This window comes from Macaca thibetana, chromosome 11 (genome assembly GCF_024542745.1).
Source record: "Macaca thibetana thibetana isolate TM-01 chromosome 11, ASM2454274v1, whole genome shotgun sequence".
Classification (NCBI taxonomy): Eukaryota; Metazoa; Chordata; class Mammalia; order Primates; family Cercopithecidae; genus Macaca; species Macaca thibetana.
In genome coordinates this window covers 71,549,367-71,565,674 of record NC_065588.1, presented here as the reverse complement: position 1 = coordinate 71,565,674, position 16,308 = coordinate 71,549,367, and the positions used below count along the sequence as shown (strand labels likewise).

Here is a 16,308-nt window from a genome sequence, read left to right as displayed (position 1 = left end):
TAAATATATATTATATAATATATAATGTATATCATATATAATGTATATAATATATATTATATATTTTATATATATATGCCAAGGACATGAACTCATTCCTTTTTATGGCTGCATAGTATTTCATGGTGTATATGTACCACATTTTCTTTATCCAGTCTATCATTGATGGACATTTAGGTTGATTCCATGTCTTTGCTATTGTAAATAGTGCTGCACTGAACATACATGTGCATGTATCTTTGTAATAGAATAATTTATATTTTTCGGGGTATATACCTAGTAATGGGATTGCTGGGTCAAATGGTATTTCTGGTTCTAGATCTTTGAGGAATTATCACACTGTCTTCCACAATGGTTTGACTATTGTGGAGTTTACATTCCCACCATCAGTGTAAAAACATTCCTGTTTCTCCACAGTATCTCCAGCATCTGTTGTTTCTGGACTTTTTTTTTTTTTTTTTTTTTTTTTGGAGACGGAGTCTCGCTGTGTCTCCCAGGCTGCAGTGCAGTGGCGCGATCCCGGCTCACTGCAAGCTCCGCCTCCCGGGTTCACGCCATTCTCCCGCCTCAGCCTCCGAGTAGCTGGGACTACAGGCGCCAGCCACCACGCCCGGCTAATTTTTTGTATTTTTAGTAGAGATGGGGTTTCACCGTGTTAGCCAGGATGGTCTTGATCTCCTGACCTCGTGATCCGCCCGTCTCGGCCTCCCAAAGTGCTGGGATTACAGGCTTGAGCCACCGCGCCCGGCCATTTTTAATAATTGCCATTCTGACTGGCATGAGATGGTATCAAATTGTGATTTTGATTTGCATTTCTCTACTGACCAGTGATGTTAAGCTATTTTTTTGTAGTTTGTTGGATGCATAAATGTCTTATTTTGAGAAGTGTCTGTTCATGTCTTTTGCCCATTTTTGAATGATTTTTTGTTTTGTAAATTTACTTAAATTCTTTGTAGATTCTGGATATTAGAACTTTGTCAGATGGATAGATTGCTAAAGTTTTTTCCCACTCTGTAGGTTGCTTGTTTACTCTGATGATAGTTTCTTTTGCTGTGTAGAAGCTCTTTAGTTTAATTGATCCTGGTTGTCCATTTTGCTTTTGCAATTGCTTTTGATGTTTTTGTCATGAAATGTTTGCCCATGCCCATGTCCTGAATAGTATTGCCTAGATTTTCTTCTAGGGTTTTTATAGTTTTGGGTTTTACATTTAAGCTTTTAATCCATCTTGAGCTAATTTTTGTGTAAGTTGTAAGGAAGTTGTCCAGTTTCAATTCTCTGCTTATGGCTAGCCTGTTCTTCTAGCACCATGTATTAAATAGGGAGTCCTTTCCTCATTGCTTGTTTTTGTCAGGTTTGTCAAAGATTAGATGATAATAGATGTAAGGTCTTATTTCTGAGTTCTCTATTCTGTTCCATTGGTCTGTGTGTCTGTGTTTGTACCAGTACTATGCTGTTTTGGTTACTGCAGCCTTGTAGTATAGTTTGAAGTCAGGTAGTGTGATGCCTCCAGCTTTGTTCTTTTCTGCTTAGGATGTCTTGGCTACACAGACTTTTTTTTGGTTCCATATGAATTTTAAAATAGTTTTTCTAGTTCTGTGAAGAATGTCAATGAGTTTAATGGGAATAACATTGAATCTATAAATTACTTTGGGCAGTGTGGTCATTTTCATGATATTGATTCTTACTATCCATGAACATGAATGTTTTTTTCATTTGTTTGTGTTTTCTCCAATTTCCTTAAGCAGTGGTTTGTAGTTCTTCTTGAAGAGATCCTTCACTTTTTTTGTTAGCTGTATTCCTAGGTATTTTATTCTCTTTCTAGCAATTGTGAATGGGAATTTATTCATGATTTGACTTTCTGCTTCTCTGTTGTTGGTGTACAGGAATGCTTGTGACTTTTGCGTATTGATTTTGTATCTTGAGACTGCTAAAGTTGCTTATCAGCTTAAAAAGATTTTGGGATGAGATAATGGGGATTTCAAGATATAGGATTATATCATCTGCAAACAAAGACAAAGACAATTTGACTTTCTCTCTTTCTATTTGAATACCACCCCCCTTTTTTTTTCTCTTCCCTGATTGCTCTGGCCAGAACTTCCAATACTACATTGAATAGAAGTGATGAGAGAGGACATTTTTGTCTTGTACTGGTTTTCAAGGGGAATGCTTCCAGCTTTTGCCCATTTAGTATGATATTGGCCATGGGTTTCTCATAAATGGCTCTTATTTTTTTGAGGTATGCTCCTTCAATTCCTGTTTTATTGAGAGGAGTTTTTAACATAAAGGAATGTTGAATTTTATTGAAGGCCATTTGTCATCCATTGAGATAATTATGTGGTTTTTGTCTTTAGTTCTGATGATACAATGAATTGCATTTATTGATTTGCATATGCTGAACCAGACTTGCATCCTGGGGATGAAGCCAACTTGATTGTGGTGGATAAGCTTTTTGATGTGCTGCTGGATTTGGTTTGCCAGTATTTTATTGAGAATGTTTGCATCAATGTTCATCAGGGATATTGGCCTGATGCTTTTTATTGTTGTTTCTTTGCCAGGTTTTGGTATCAGGATGATGCTGGCCTCATACAATGAGTTAGGAGGAGTACCTCCTTTTCAATTGTTTGGAATTTTTTCAAAAGAAAGGGTATCAGCTCCTCTTTGTTATTCTGGTAGAATTCAGCTATAAATCCATCTGGTCCTGTGCTTTTATTTGTTGATAGGCTGTTCATTACTGCCTCAATTTCAGAAGTTGTTATTCGTCTATTCAGGGATTCAACTTCTTCCTGGTTCAGTCCTGGGAGGGCATATGTTTACAGGAATTTATCCATTTCTTCTAGATTTTCCAAGTAATTTGCACAGAAGTGTTTATAGTATTCTCTGATGGTTGTTTGTATTTCTGTGGGGTCAGTGGTGATATCCCCTTTATCATTTTTTATTGTGTCTATTTGATTCTTCTCTCTTTACTTATGTATGATAACAGCTAGTTAGCAGTCTATTTGTTTTATTAATCTTTTCAAAAAGCCAGATCCTGGATTCATTGATTTTTTTGAAGGGTTTTTCATGTTTGTATCACCTTGTTTCACTCTGATCTTGGCTATTTCTTGTCTTCTGCTAGCTTTGGGGTTTGTTTGCTCTTGGTTCTCTAGTTCCTTTAGTTATGATGTTAGGATGTCAATTTGGGATCTTTCTAGCTTTTTGATGTGGGTGTTTAGCACTATAAATTTCCCTCTTAACACTGCTTTAGCTGCATTCCAGAGATTCTAGTATGTTATCTCATTGTTCTCATTAGTTTCTAAGAACTTCTTGATTTCTGCCTTAATTTCATTATTTACCCAGGAGTCATGTAAGAGCAGGTTGTTTAATTTCCATGTAGTTGTGTGGTTTTGAGTGTTTCTTAATCTTGAGTTCTAATTTGACTATCTTTTGTTCTGAGAGACTGTTATGATTTCAGTTCTTTTGCATTTGCTGAGGAGTGATTTACTTACAATTGTGTGCAGTTTTAGAGTAAGTGCCTTGTGGCACTGAGAATAATGCATATTCTGTTGTTTGGTGTGGAGAGTTCTGTAGATATCTATCAGGTCCACTTGATCCAGAGCTGAGTTCAACTTCAGGATATCTTTGTTAATATTCTGTCTCTATGATCTGTCTAATATTGACAGTGGGGTGTTAAAATCTCCCACTGTTACTGTGTGGGAGTCTAAGTCTCTTTGTAGGTCTCTAAGAACTTGTTTTGTGAATCTGGGTGCTCCTGTATTGGGCGCATATATATTTAGGATAGTTAGCTCTTCTTGTTGAATTGATTCCTTTACCATTATGTAATGCCCTTCTTTGTCTTTTTTCATCTTTATTGGTTTAACGTTTGTTTCATCAGAAACTAGGATTTCAACCTCTGCTTTTTTCTGTTTTCCATTTGCTTGGTAAATTTTCCTCCGTCCCTTTGAATCTATGTATGTCTTTGCATGTGAGATGGGGTCTCTTGAATGCAGCTCACTGATGGATGTTGGCTCTTTATCCAGCTTACCATTCTGTGTCTTTTATATGGGGCCTTTAGGCCATTTACATTTAATGTTAGTATTGTTATATGTGAATTTGATCCTGTCATCATGATGCTAGCTGGTTATTTTTCAGACTTGTTCATATAGTTGCTTCATAGTGTTGTTGGTTTGTGTACTTCAGTGTGTTTTTTGTAGTGACTGGTAACCATTTTTCCTTTCCATATTAGTGCTTCCTTCAGGAGCTCTTGCAAGGCAGGCCTTGTGGTGATGAATTCCCTCAGCATTTGCTTATCTGAAAAAAAATCTCATTTCTCCTTTGCTTATGAAGTTTAGTTTGGCTGGAAATGAAATTCTAAGCTGAATTTTTTTTTAAGAGTATTAAATATTGGGCAGGCATGATGGCTCACGCCTATAATCCCAGTACTTTGGGAGGCCAAGGAGGGTGTATCACCTGAGGTCAGGAGTTCGAGACCAGGCTGGCTAGCATGGCAAAACCTTGTCTCTACTAAAAATACAAAAATTAGCTGGGTGTGGTGGCGGGCACCTCTAATCCCAGCCACTCAGGAGGCTGAGGCAGGAGAATCACTTGAACCTGGGAGGCGGAGGTTGCAGTGAGTCAAGATTGTACCAGTGCACTCCACCTTGGGTGACAGAGTGGGACTCCATCTCAAACCAGAATGTTAAATATTGTTCCCAATCTCTTCTGGATTTTAGGGTTTCTGCTGAGAGGTCTGCTGTTAGTCTGATGGGCTTCCCTTTGTAAGCAGCCTGGCCTTTCTCTCTGGCTGCCCTTAACATTGTCTCTTACAGTTTGACCTTGGGAGAATCTAATGCTTATGTGTTTTGGGGTTGATCTTCTCATGGAGTATCTTACTGGGGTTCTCTGGATTTCCTTAGTTTGGGTGTTGACCTTCTTGCTAGGTTGAGGAAGTTTTCCTGGATGATATCCTGAAGTGTGTTTTCCAACTTGGTTTGTTCTCTCTATTTATTTCAGGTACCCCAATCAGTCATAGGTTCAATCTTTTTACATAATCCCATAGTTCTCACAGGTTTTGTTTGTTCCTTTTTTCTCTAATCTTGTCTGCCTGCCTTATTTCAGCAAGATAGTCTTCAAGCTCTGATATCCTTTCTGCCACTTGGTCTGTTTGGATATTGACACTTGTGATTGCATTGTGAAGTTCTTATGTTGTGTTTTACAGCTTGATCAGTTCATTTATGTTCCTCTCTAAACTGGTTATTCGGGTTAACAGCTCCTGTAATATTTTATCATGGTTCTTAGCTTCTTTGCAATGTGTTAGAACATACTCCTTTAGCTCAATGAAGTTCATTATTATACATCTTCTGAACCCGATTTCTGTCAATTCATCCATTTCAGCCTCATCCCAGTTCTGTGCCCTTGCTGGAGATGTGTTGTGATCATTTGTAGTTGAAGAGGCACTGTGGCTTTTTGAGTTTTCAGCATTTTCGAGTTGATTCTTTCTCATCTTCAAGAGTTTATCTACCTTTGATCTTTGAGTCTGCTGACCGTTGGATGGGGTTTTTGTGGTCTAATTGATGCTGTTGTTGCTTTCTGTTTGTTCTTCTTTTAGCAGTAAGGCCTCTCTTCCCTAGGGCTGCTGTGATTTGCTGGGGGCCTACTCCAGACCCTGTTCACCTGGGTCCCTCTGACCCCGGAGGTATCACCAGTGGAGGTGGCAGAACACCAAAGATGGCAGCCTGCTCCTTTCACTAGGCACTCTGCCCCAGAGGGGCATTGACCTAATGCCTACCAGAATGCTCCTGTATGCAGTGCCTGGAGACCCCTGTTGGGAGATCTCACCCAGTCAGGAGAAATAGGATCAGGGACCCACTTAAATAAGCAAGAATTTCCCTTATCCAGACTACCCGGACTCCTCAGCGTTTGCCAGCAGAAAAGGATAAGATTGCGGTCCATGATACCGTGGCTTCCTGTCCTCCTAGGGGCTCCTCTCATGGAAATCAGAGATCTGTCCATAAACCGCTGGCTGGGGGTGCTGAAAATCCCTCAGGGAGAGGCCCTGCCTGGCAAGAAGGAATGTGTCAGGGTCTTGCTTAAAGAAGCAGTCTGGCCACAAACTGTCACAGTACCTGTGTTGCACTGTGGGGAATTTCTCCTGGTCCAAATCACTCAGTCTTGCTGGCACCAGCAGCAGGGGAAAATGGTCAACTGGAGCCACAGTGGTGGTGGGCACCCCTTCCTCCTGGGACCCGGTCTTCTTAGGTAGTCTCCAGCCTGTCCCTCTGGCCAGGAGGCAGTCCAATTTAAGGAAATCAATTTACACTAAAGTTGTATCACAGCTAACTGATATGAATTTTATCTTTTTGGATATTTTTTCCCCTATGGATTCTATCTTGGATAATTTTTTTCTTTTCTTTTTTTAAAGAGATAGGGTCTTGCTCTGTTTCCCAGGGCAATCATGGCTCACTGCAGCTGTGAACTCCTGAATCACTGTCTTGGATAATTTCTAATGTTATGATTTTGAATTCATTCATCTTTCTTTTCTGGAATGTCTAATATTCCATTAATTTTAACTTCTAAAAAGTCTCAGACATTGTAGTCCTCTGTTTTGAATATTTTTCATCTTTGTTTAACATTTAAAAATATGGAATACAGTTATAATCATTTTAATGTCTCTCTTAATTATAACATCTGTGTAAGTTCTGCATTCGTTTCAACTTATTGATTCAGCTTCTTATTATGTCTTATTTTTTTCCTTCTGTATATGGCTGGCAATATTTCATTAGATTCCAGACATTGTGTTAGGTGCTGGGTATTATGTATTTCTGTAAACCTCCTTGAGTTTTTTGTTGTTGTTGTTAAAGTTATGTTGTTCTTTTCTTAAAAGTATGTGCTTTTATAATCATTCTCAATCATTTCTTATGCGGGATACAGTCAGATTACATGGGAACATTTTGATCCTTTCAGGTTTTACATTATGAATTGTTAGGTGGGTCTGGAGCAGTTTAGTTCTGCTCACTGTGTGAGTGCCAAGAACTGTGTCTTCTTACTGTTTCAGATGCTTCTTAATCTGGCCTGTTCACATGCACGTGCTAATCAATACTCAAGGAATACCTTTTGTAGATCTCTAGGGTTCTCTCTGTGTAGTTCTCTTTTCTCTGGTACTCTTTTCCGTGAACTCTAGCTGTATTAGTATTCTTATACTTTTAGCTCCATTTCTTCAACTCAGGGAGTCAGTCGGTCAACCTCTGTCTTAGTAATTTCATGTGCCATGACTTGAAAGCTCTCATTGAGACAGAAGGCTGGGGGAATTATAGGGCTAACTTTTTGTTTGTTAGTTTTCAGAGATGACAGCCCTTTGTTGTATTATAACCAGTGTCTTTAAAACCATTGCTTCATGTGCTTCGTCTATTTTGCTTTTTTTGGCTTTTGTTTCAAGTGACAGGGTATATTGCTCCCTACCACTTGGCCAGGGGTGACATAGCAATATCCTCATATGCTTTCACAAGACCCATAAGAAATCTGTTATGTACACAGTTTGTTTGGACCCCAAAACCTGACTTATTCAAAGCAATATGATGCTTAACTGCTTTTTCATTAAATCTTGAGCCTTCATCCCCTATTATTGTTCTCTTTCCATTTCAAATCTTGTGATTAGTCTCCTTAAGAGAAAAGATAATGCGTCAGTAGTTTTATAATTTCTCTGAATCTATAGCAACTCTACTTTTCCCAAGCTATAAAAATTTGTATTTATCATTCTTGTTTTTGCTTCCAAGTGTAAGGTCATGGAAGAAAATACAGAGAGATATATACACATTTCTGCCTCTCTCTAGTAATTTTGGCATATCTCAGCTCCTTGTAGTCAATTTTGCATATTTATTCTCTGTCTTTGTTTTTATCTTTTCTACTGCTTGTTTTTAAATTGATATTTGTTGAACAGCTGGGTTATTAACTGTTTTTATATTCTTCCTAGTATAGATTAACTGAGATTAGAGTTCTAGAATTTCATTTTCGGAGTTTCCCTTTAAGCTTATGCTATATTTTCATCTATATATGCAATTATCAGCAAGACAATTAAAGTTATGTTGTTCTTTTCTTAAAAGTATATGCTTTTACAATCATTCTCAATCGTTTTCTTATTCCACTTATTTTATATTATATTAGAGAAGCATCTGCCAGCCTTTTTGTGTTTCAGTATTTATATATTACTGTGGCAATGTATTTTATATTATCTCTTTTTTTAAACTTAACAGTCTCCATCATTTTCTCTCTCAAGTTTAAATATTTTATGACAGGTATAGTTTTTCTTTAAATAAGGCAATATTCTGCCACCATCTTCTATTTTCACCTATCTCATTTGATTAGCACTTTAAAGGGAGACATTACTTATCAAAAATACATTTGTCTCTACTATAAGATCCTCTTATTTGGCAACCATCATCAACATTAATTTCAATTAAATTATTTTTAAGAGAAAATAACTCACGCAGGTCCATAGTTGCATATAAACATTGCAGTTGAAGCTCCCCCAAGGTCAGGACACATTGCAACCGCGCAACCGACATAAAATGAATTGGCCCAAACTAACTATAAAGAAAAGGAATGTCAAGATAACATATGGAAAACAATTCTATTCTATGCAAACAATGCATTTAGAGAATTAGTATAATCTTTGTCATGCTACAAAAAATAATGTACATAAATACTTATTAGCTACATATTTTTTCTAATTTTTATATTTAGTTTAAAATTCTTATATTGTTATGGCTGATTTTATGAGAGCTACCAAGCTAGTTTTTCCATACTGGTAATCCTCATAAATCAAAAGGAGACTATAATATATAACCAAACTCATAATATAATATACAGCCAAAATAATTTCTTCTAGATTATTTATGAAATACATTTTTATTCTATCCATGGGAATATCATACAAACAATATTAGAATCAGACTATAAATGAAAACAATAACTTACATTTATTTGTTTTTCTCAGAAAAATTTTACTAATTACGTTTTAAATTTTGCAATCTTAACCATATTCTTACCTTTGTCAAGTCACAAGACATAGGTAAGAATTAAAAACATATTGAGTTGATTTTCAAAGATGCCTGCCATAAGGATGGTGAATCTTTATTTTTATCTATTTGCAAAGAATAGCAAAGTTATTCAAAAGGAAGAAGACTTCTATGGAAAACTAGTTACAGTAGATAGATAAAGAGGTAAGGAACATTACTAGTTTTTTGTGACAATGATAGAATAAATTTTTTTCATTTTCCAAATAAACAAAAAAGGGAAGAAAATACTGATTTACTCCATTTTGAAAATAACCCAAGGAATTTAGACACAGAATAAATTTTGACAACACAAATTTCGGATCTCATTTATTTTACAACTTTATTAGCAAAACGTACTAACGTATTTTGTAAATTGATGTATCAATTTTTTTCATAGGCTTGTTCTAGCCAGAATCAATAGTTTTGCAAAATATATTTTACTGGCTTTTTTTTTCCTGAGAGGCAGCAAAAGTGCAAGAAAAATCACAGTGAACTGAGAATTTAAAAATGAGTTTTGGGAGGTCGAGCTGGGTGGGTCACGAGGTCAGGAGTTCCAGAGCAGCCTGGCCAACATGGCAAAACCCCGTCTCTACTAAAAATACAAAAATAAGCCGAGCGTGGTGGCATGTGCCTGTAATCCTAGCTACTTAGGAGGTTGAGGCAGGAGAATCGCTTGAACCTAGGAGATGGAGCTTGCAGTGAGCCGATATCACACCACTGTGCTCCTGCCTGGGTGACAGGGTGAGACTCCGTCTCAAAAAAAAAAAAAAAAAAAAATTTTGCTTTCAGCCATCTTTGTGGTTTTGGTGAGTAAGTGACAGATCAATTCTGAGGTAGTTTCCCACTTAATGAAATGAGATAAAGTGAGAAGATTAAAAGAGCATTTTTCCTTTTGAATGTTTTAAACAATTAATAAAAAATACAACTAAAATATATATATTTCCAAAAAATCATGTTTAACAATTTGACTTATGAATAACTAACTACACCATTAAATTCTATCTAAATTGTGACTTTTTGGGGCTTTTGAGATGGTGAGAATAAATATTCACTATGTAGGTTTATGATGTATTGGTTTCATTAAAGAAATTAGATGGAATATTAATATGAACATTGGATGTAACTCCAATGTGAATATCAATAGGTGGTAAATGCAATAAAATTTTCTCTTATTTTGTTTGGAACATTAAGCAAGATATAGTTGTTGATTTTATAAGAATATAACCATTCCTAATTATTTAACCTTAAGTGTAAACTAGTCAATAAAAAGTAAGCTCCCCTTTCTGATCTAGCAATACGAAGGGAGAAGGGGCATTTGAGAACCGGCTTTTCTTTTTTTGCTTTACAGCAAAAGAGAAGACAAAGGATATATAAAAGCTATGACTCAGCCTTGATGCCATATTATTAGGGATATTGCATCTTTTTTGTTGTCAGGACGTCTGACACTTGATTCATTCTTTCAATTTTCCCAGTAGTAGCCAAACCATATTCTTTACCAACATCTTTCCTGATGTCCTGGAGAGTGTCTAGACTTAGAACATCCTGTTGTTGAACGAAGAGTGAACATAAAGGGAACGTGGAAGTTGCTATTATTTGTTCACTGCACCTCTGATAAGAACGACTTGTTTTAAGACCCTATGTATTAATTCAACTTATACAAATGGGTAAGTCTAGAGAAGAAGGTGAGCTATTTATATTGCTTAAACAGGCTTTCCTAGCAGCTTAGTACCATGTCTAGCATTAAAGTTTGGCCGAAAGGTGAATTTTAGACACATTTACACTTCTACCTGAAATAATTTTAAAAATTGGGAAAATGATAGGAAGTAATGGTTTTCAAGACATTAGGCAACACAACGTAATACCCCTGAGATTTGGGGAAAAAAAGATGGAAACTCTATAATTGTCCTTGTATATTGCCTGGAGACAGTTTCTACATTATGGCTCAGAAGAAGTTTGATAGACTCTCATAATTGAGAGAGTCTGATTGAGAGTCTTGGGGAGACCAAGGATGCAGAAGTTTAGATGGCATAGTTCTGAAGAGGTGAGAAATGTACAGTGACACACTAGGACAATGTGCAGAGGGTCCTCATCATCTATTCAGCAAAGTACTAATCAAAACATGCATGTGAAGAAACTAGTCTAACCCATTTACAAGAACTAGAGGAAATAATACCAAGGTTTACACAAAATCAGAAATTGGACCCATTCCCACTTTCTGAATTGGACAACTTCATAATTCTCAGTGTGTTAGGTAGAGTATGCAGAAGAATCTTGCCTGGGTAGTGAGAGATCATTATCAGCTCTGGACTAAACACTACTTTTGCCGGACGTGGTGGCTCAAGCCTGTAATCCCAGCACTTTGGGAGGCCGAGACGGGCGGATCATGAGGTCAGGAGATCAAAACCATCCTGGCTAACACGGTGAAACCCCATCTCTACTAAAAAATACAAAAAAAACTAGCCGAGCGAGGTGGCGGGCGTCTGTCATCCCAGCTACTCGGGAGGCTGAGGCAGGAGAAGGGGGTAAACCTGGGAGGCGGAGCTTGCAGTGAGCTGAGATCCGGCCACTGCACTCCAGCCTGGGTGACAGAGCGAGACTCTGTCTCAAAAAAAAAAAAAAAAAAAAAAAAAAACCCACTACTTTTATTCTACCTAACATATTTTAAAAGCAGGAACAAAGAGGATCGAATATGTCTCAGGTAACTTAGCTGTACCCAAAAAGATAGCTCAAGAATATTTATAGTATACAGATGAATCCAGCACCCAACAAGGCAAAATTTACAATATTGGGAATATAATAAAATTTACCCAACATAATATGAGGGAATAAAATTTGATGCATAATGAAGAGAAAAATCAATCCATTGAAACTAACACAGAGTTAACACAGATACTAGAGCTAGCAGGGAAAATATTAATTATTACAACTCTATCTCATATGCTTAAAAAGCTAGATGAAAGAGCAAACATATTAGGTATAGTCATTGAAGATGTAAAAATATTAAATTTGTAGAGATACGAACTTTAAGGTGCAAGAAGGAAAACAAACTGAATGGGATTAACAGGAGACTAAACATTACAGAAGAATAGATCAACAAACTTAAAGATGCAGCGATAAAATTACTTGAAATTAATCACAGAGAGAAAAAACCAAGAAAGAAAGAGACAAGAGCATCAATTTATGTGGAAAAACTTCAAGTGACTTTCTACATGAGTAACTTGAAGAGAAGAGAACTTCCCACTTCGAGGGAAGAGAGAGAGTGAGAGAAAGAAGTATTTTCAGAAACAGTGGCCAACATTTTTCTAAATTTGATTTAAGCTATTGACTTATGACTTCAAAAAGGCCAGTGAACTGCAGCACAAGAAACATACAGAAAACTTTGGTATATTATTATTAAATTGCTCAAGACCTATGATAAGGGAAAAAATTTAAAGGCAGCCAGAAAAATAAAGGCACTTTACACACAGAGAAATAAATTCTGGCAATTAAAATATACACAAATAAGAACTAATCAATAAAGATGTCAAATATTTACCTGTGTATAATGGCCACAGATTCTGGAACATGACAGATTATCAAAATCATAATATTGGCTTTCATTGTACCAAGCCATAATGGCAAGTCTTGGTGTGAATGACTTTATTCCACCTAACCACATATTTTCTCCAACATATTCAAAAGCTGCATAGCATTTAAATGATTTATCCAAACAGTTGTTATGTTCAAATTTGCACTCGTCTGCCCATGTTTTAGCCATCTTTGCTAAACCTTTATCCCAAATCTGAAAGATAAAAATAATTTAAATTGAATTGTGCATAAATATTTGCATTAAATTATTCTAATGATTGTAATCAATTAATTTTTGCTTACATTTATTATTTTAATAAGATGTAGTTTTTCTTTGGTATTTATTGTGTTCACAGTTAGTCATTTCTCTGTAGTTCTACTTCAGAAATACTTATTTATACTCACTCTATGACAGTTCATTGTTATATTACCAGTACTTAGCAGATGGCCTGATACATTAGAGTCACTGAAGAAATAAATCGGAATGTGATTAAAATAATCCAGAATTTAAAGTCTAGTAATTCAGAAGTTCATGTTAATTTATTGCAATTAAAGGATGAATACACATTGATAATTAAAAAGGGCAAAAAACTAGGAATAGAAAGAAAATATGCCCTTAATTTGATCAAGATAATCTACAAACAAACAGACAAAAATCTTATAAAATGGTGAAATATTATAACTTTCCCTCAAGATTAGGAATAAAACAAGATATCTGCCCTCGTTATTTCTACTTATTATTATACAAGAAGTTAGGAAGTATAATAAAATGCATGAGTTGTAAATACATAAGACAAAACACGTTAAATGTATTGGGATTGTATCTATCATTATTCATAGACTACATGACTGGATGCATAAAAATTTAAATTAATACATAAACAATAGTATAAAAATAAATGAAATTATCAAAGTTGAAAGATACAATGAAAGTATGCAAAAATCTATTATATCTCTATGTATATTCTACAAATGAATCGCTCCAAAACATCCAATATGTATTAATAGATTTAATAAGTGATATACAAGACCTCTATGCTGAAAACTGCAAAAACGTAACTGAAATAAATTTTGAAAGACTTAAATAAATGGAGAGATATAAAATGTTCATGGACCAGAATATTCATATTGCAAAAGAATATTGATTATGACATATAATTTTATTTCTAATCAAATTCCAATTAGCTTTTTTGGGGTAGAAATTGATTACAAAATGTATGTGGAAATGCGATGTTCCAAGTAAAGCTAAGACAATCTTTTAAATGTAGAATAAAACTGGAGAATTTCTCTCCCATATATCAATATTTATCATAAAGCTACATTAAGATATTGTCATATTGACACAAGGGTAGACAAATAGCTCAGTGGAACAGAACAGAGTCCAGAAACAACTCATGACAAAAGCAACAGGCTTAATGTAGGTATAATTGCCAAGGTTATTTTTAAGCATCTTTATTTTTAACTAATTATAAATTCACAAGAAGTTACAAAAATAGTACACAGGGGTCCTGTGTAGACTTCACCTAGTTTTCCCAATGGTAATGTTTTTTGTAACAATAGTATAATATCAAAATAATAAATTGACATTGGTATTATCCACAGACTTTTTAAAGATTTCAACAGTTTTACTTGCATTTATTTTTGATTATGTGTAGGTTTATGTGATTTTATCACATGTATAAATTGAAGTAATCAATCCCACAATATCTAGATACAGAACTGTTTCAACGCCACAAGGATCCTTCATACTATCCCGTTAAATCACAACCACTCACTACCCATACTATCTTTAATCCCTGGCGATCATCAATATGTTCTTCAGTTCTGTAATTTTGTTATTTCAAGAATGTTATATAAATAGATGGCAAGGCCTGGTGGCTCACGCCTGTAATCCCAGCACTTTGGGAGGCCAAGGTGGGTGGATCACCTGAGGTCAAGAGTTCAAGACCAGCTGGCCAACATGGTGAAACCCCATCTCTACTAAAAATACAAAAACTAGCCAAATGTGGTGGCTGGTGCTTGTAATCCCAACTACTCAGGAGGCTGAGGCAGTAGAATTGCTTGAACCCAGGAGGCAGAGGATGCAGCGAGCCAAGACTGTGACATTGCACTCCAGCCTGGGTGACAGAGTGAGACTCTGTCTCAAAAAAAAAAAAGAAAAAAAAAAAAGAAAAAAGAATGTTATATAAATAGAATCCTATGGTATGTATCCATTTTGAGATTGGCTTCTCTTCACTCAGCATAATGCCTTTGAGAGCCATGGAGATGTTCCATGTGTTGATAGTTTGTTCCATTTTATGACCAAGTCATATTCCATAGTGTAGATGTACCACAGTTTAACTTTCATCTATTGATGGAAATTTGGATGTTTACAAGTTTGAGCTATTACAAACATATATAGAGTCCCTAAACTCCTGTTTCTCAAGAGCATTGAATTGGGAGTATCCATAAATGTTTCTGAGCAGATTTTTATGTAGCAATAAGTTTTCCTTTTTCTAGGAAAAAAGGAAAAGGAAAAAGTGCCCAGCAGTGCAATTGCAAGTCTAAGTCATATGTAAGTGTATGTTTAGGGTTTTTTTTTTTTTTTTTTGTAAGAAACTGCCAAACTATTTCCTAGAGTGGCTATACCATTTTGCATTCCCACCAGAAAAGTATGACTGATCAATTTTCTCCATATCTTCACCATATCTTGCTATTGTCATTATTTTTTATTTTTGCTTTCCTAATTGGTGTGTAGTGATATGTCCTTGTGGTTTTAATTTGCATTTCACTAATGGCTAATGATGTTTAACATGTTTTCATGTGCTTATTTTCCATCTGTATATCTCTGTGGTGAAACGTTAGTCTTCTGTTCGTTTTCTAATTGATTTTTTTTTTGAGACGGAGTTTCGCTCTGTCGCACAGGCTGGAGTGCAGTGGCCGGATCTCAGCTGACTGCAAGCTCCGCCTCCCGGGTTTACGCCATTCTCCTGCCTCAGCCTCCCGAGTAGCTGGGACTACAGGCGCCTGCCACCACGCCCGGCTAGTTTTTTGTATTTTTTGGTAGAGACGGGGTTTCACCGTGTTAGCCAGGATGGTCTCATCTCCTGACCTCGTGATCCACCCGTCTCGGCCTCCCAAAGTGCTGGGATTACAAGCTTGAGGCACCGCGCCCGGCTTTTTTTTTTTTTTTTTTTTTTTTTTTTTACTGTTGAGTTTTGAGAGTTCTTTCTCTAGACAGGAGTTCTTTCTTAAATATATAGTTTGAATATATTTTCTCCTAGTTTGTAGTTTGTCCTCTCATGTTCCTAACAGGGTACTTTATAAAGTAGAAGTTTTTTACTTTGATGGGGTCAAATTTGTTGACTTTTTAAAAATAGTTTTTGGTTTTGAAAAAAATCAAAATAATTCATTATATTAGGAAGGTTCATCTAGCTCTGTCCTGAGGATTTTCTCCTGTTTTTCTTCTAATAATTTTATGCTTTGCATTTAAATTTATGATTCATTTTGTAAGATAATTTTTGCTTTTCAGGTCAAAGTTGTTTTTTTTTTTCTTATAGGTATTAAATGGTGTTTCAACACCATTTCTTGAATAGACTGCTCTACTGAATTACTTTTGCACCTTTGTCAAAAATCTACGCAGAGGAAAGGAAGTCATTTTATGAAAAAGATACTTGCACATACGTTTATAGCAGTACAAGTTGCAATTCTAAAAATATGGAAACAGTCTAAA

At 35.8% G+C, this 16,308-nt stretch overlaps 2 protein-coding genes across 3 annotated transcripts in view; both read right to left on the bottom strand.

The window, feature by feature from the left end:
* GLIPR1 (GLI pathogenesis related 1) overlaps nt 1–16,308 on the bottom strand; it is an 897,418-nt gene that overhangs the window by 147,006 nt on the left and 734,104 nt on the right. The gene's annotated exons all lie outside the window — the stretch shown is intronic.
* GLIPR1L1 (GLIPR1 like 1) overlaps nt 1–16,308 on the bottom strand; it is a 38,651-nt gene that overhangs the window by 16,558 nt on the left and 5,785 nt on the right. For both annotated transcript variants that reach the window (XM_050749466.1, XM_050749467.1), the window contains exons 2-3: nt 12,565–12,810; nt 8,459–8,559 (exon numbers count right to left, since the gene is read on the bottom strand). In XM_050749466.1, the coding sequence (XP_050605423.1) occupies nt 8,459–8,559; nt 12,565–12,810 (347 nt within the window). The remainder of the gene's footprint in view (nt 1–8,458; nt 8,560–12,564; nt 12,811–16,308) is intronic.